This window comes from Cyprinodon variegatus, unplaced genomic scaffold (genome assembly GCF_000732505.1).
Source record: "Cyprinodon variegatus isolate N-32 unplaced genomic scaffold, C_variegatus-1.0 Scaffold210, whole genome shotgun sequence".
NCBI classification, from domain to species: Eukaryota; Metazoa; Chordata; class Actinopteri; order Cyprinodontiformes; family Cyprinodontidae; genus Cyprinodon; species Cyprinodon variegatus.
This window is the reverse complement of record NW_015150663.1, coordinates 1,015,059-1,017,662: the sequence shown is the minus strand read 5'-3', so window position 1 is coordinate 1,017,662 and position 2,604 is coordinate 1,015,059. Positions and strand designations below refer to the sequence as shown.

Sequence of the window (2,604 nt, the reverse complement as noted above, 5' to 3'; positions counted from 1 at the left end):
TCTTTTAAATTCACATCTCTGAAGTGAGTCTGGACGTCAGCTGCGCTTTCAACAACCACCACCTCCATAGACACAGTAGCTGACAGAGAAGGTTCTCCATGATCTGAAACCAACACAACCAACGGATGGGTTTTCAGGTCATTGTCGCTCAATCTCCTCTTAGTCCTTATTTCCCCGGTGCTGGTTCCAATCCGAAACAGGTTGTTTCCTTTGGGCTCAGTCAGGTGGTATGACAGCAGCGCATTGTATCCAGAGTCTGCGTCCACAGCCCTGATCTTTGCTACAAAGTACCCTGCCTCAGCAGTATAAGGGATGGTCTCACTGTTAACAGAACCATGCTCAGAATAAGGTGCTAATATGGTTGGACTGTTGTCATTTTCATCGAGGATTAAAACATTTACAGTCACGTTGCTGCTGAGCGGAGGAACACCAGAGTCCGTGGCCTGAACTTTAAACTGGAACGTTTTTAACTCCTCGTAGTCAAATGTTTGCAGACCAGTTATATCTCCAGTGTCTGAATTTATGCTTAATAAAGAAGAAATTGGAATATTTTTCGAAAAGGTTTTCAAAAGTTTGTAATTAACCAGTGCATTATCACCTAGATCCAGATCAACGGCATTTATTGTGCAAATTTTGGAATCGACGGGGCTGTTTTCTTTCACATAAACATGAAACACAGGTTCAGTAAAACGAGGTGCGTTATCGTTGATGTCGGCGACGTGAACGGTAATTACTTTGATACTCGAAAGAGATGGAATTCCCTCATCTGAAGCTGAAATGGTTATGTTATAAGTAGAAATTGTTTCTCTGTCTAGTGGTCCATCAACTATTAAAGAGTAGTCATTTTTGTAGTTGGACTTCAGTTTAAAAGGAAAGGATCCAATTATGCTGCACTTAGTTACACCATTATTCCCTCCATCTTTATCACTCACTGTAATAAAAGCAACTATCGTACCAAGCTCTGCGTTTTCTTTTACTGGTGTCATTAAGGATGTAACTGATATTTCAGGAGCATTGTCATTAACATCGATCACCTCTATTAGTAGTTTAGCATAAGCACTTCGGGGTGAGGGTCCGTGATCTTTCGCTTGAACTCTGATTTCATAAGCACGTGTTTCTTCAAAATCTAAACTCCCTTTCACTGTTATTTCTCCTGTTTCTGAGTTAAGTTCAAAAAGATTTGATGGATCCGTATTTCCTGTTTTTATGAAGAAATAATGAATCCAGCTGTTTATCCCTTCGTCCAAATCTGTCGCACTTAATTTGACAACAAATGTTCCAGGAGTAACATTTTCTTTTATTTGTACTTTGTAAAGAGATTTACTAAACACGGGAGTGTTGTCATTTACATCGATAACGTTAACAGTCAACTGCAATGTTCCTGACCGTGGTGGCTTACCTCCATCTACAGCAGTCAAAACAAGTTTGATTACTGGTTGTTTTTCTCTATCTAAAGCTTTTTGCAGGACCAACTCAGCTAAAACGCCGTGTTCTCCACCACTTTGTATATCAAGTGAGAAATGCTCATTCTGACTCAGCTTGTAGGATTTCAATCCGTTGCTTCCTATATCTGCATCCACCGCTACAGGGAGAGGAAATCTCTCTCCTGGCGATAATAACTCCGAAATATTTAATGCATGCGTTTGCTCAATAAAGGAAGGTGCGTTATCATTAACATCAAGAATGTTTATCTCAATGCGATGTACATTCATTGGGTTGTTTAAAGCCGCTTGTATGTTAATGGAGCATTTTATCACATATGGACAAACCTCCTCTCTGTCAATTCCCTCGGCAACAAAGAGGTTCCCGGTCTGCAAATTTACATCAAAATACGCTTTGCTCAAACCAGAAATAATACGAAGATCCCTGTCTTTCAGATCCTTCACGTTGAGATTTAAATCCTTAGCAATATTACCGACAACAGTCCCTTTGTTCGCTCCCTCGGAAACTGAATAAGATAACTGCGATGCGGACCGTTCACAAAGACAAAGCAGTCCAAGAAAATTAATCCAAAGATGTCCGTGTTTTCTTCGCCAAAACATCCTTATAGTGGCAACAGACCAGAGCCCAATATACCATTTATCCTCGATAAAAATCCTAATTTTCAGAGCGTCATTGATCCTTTTCTTATCTCCACAGCCGAGTGGCAGGAAACTACAACAGCATATCACGGGGTACTTTTTTCCCAACGTGAACGAGGAAGGGGTATGGACGTATAAAGTATTTCATACTAATGGTCTCGAGTGACATCATGTGGCAGAATACATATAAACACACACAAATAATGTAATGTAGTATGAACGTTTTAAATGGGAGAGACGTTGACTTATGGTGCTCATATATTTTAGTAAAAAACATATATAATATTCACGGATGAGTTCAAAATATGTACATTTAGATGTTAAGGCTACTTTAAAAGTACAAAGCGAGATTTCTATATTAAAAAAAAAAAAAAAAAAAAAAAAAAAAAAAAAAACAAGTCCAGTGGATTTTATTTTAAACGTTTACAGAATGACCATGACCTGGATGACTGGGAATCTTCATCAGCATTAAAAATAATCTTTGAAAAAATATTATGCTTGTTTTAAATCTATTTCATTTTAC

The 2,604-nt window shown here is 38.5% G+C and overlaps 1 protein-coding gene across 1 annotated transcript; it reads right to left on the bottom strand.

Annotated features, from left to right (window-relative positions):
• Nucleotides 1–5: 5 nt before the first annotated feature.
• LOC107088212 (protocadherin alpha-5-like) lies at nucleotides 6–2,165 on the bottom strand (the record flags this gene model as incomplete). Its single annotated transcript, XM_015380234.1, has 1 exon — nucleotides 6–2,165. A coding segment is annotated over exon 1 (2,037 nt), but the record flags the coding sequence as incomplete, so codon positions are not given.
• Nucleotides 2,166–2,604: the final 439 nt, after the last annotated feature.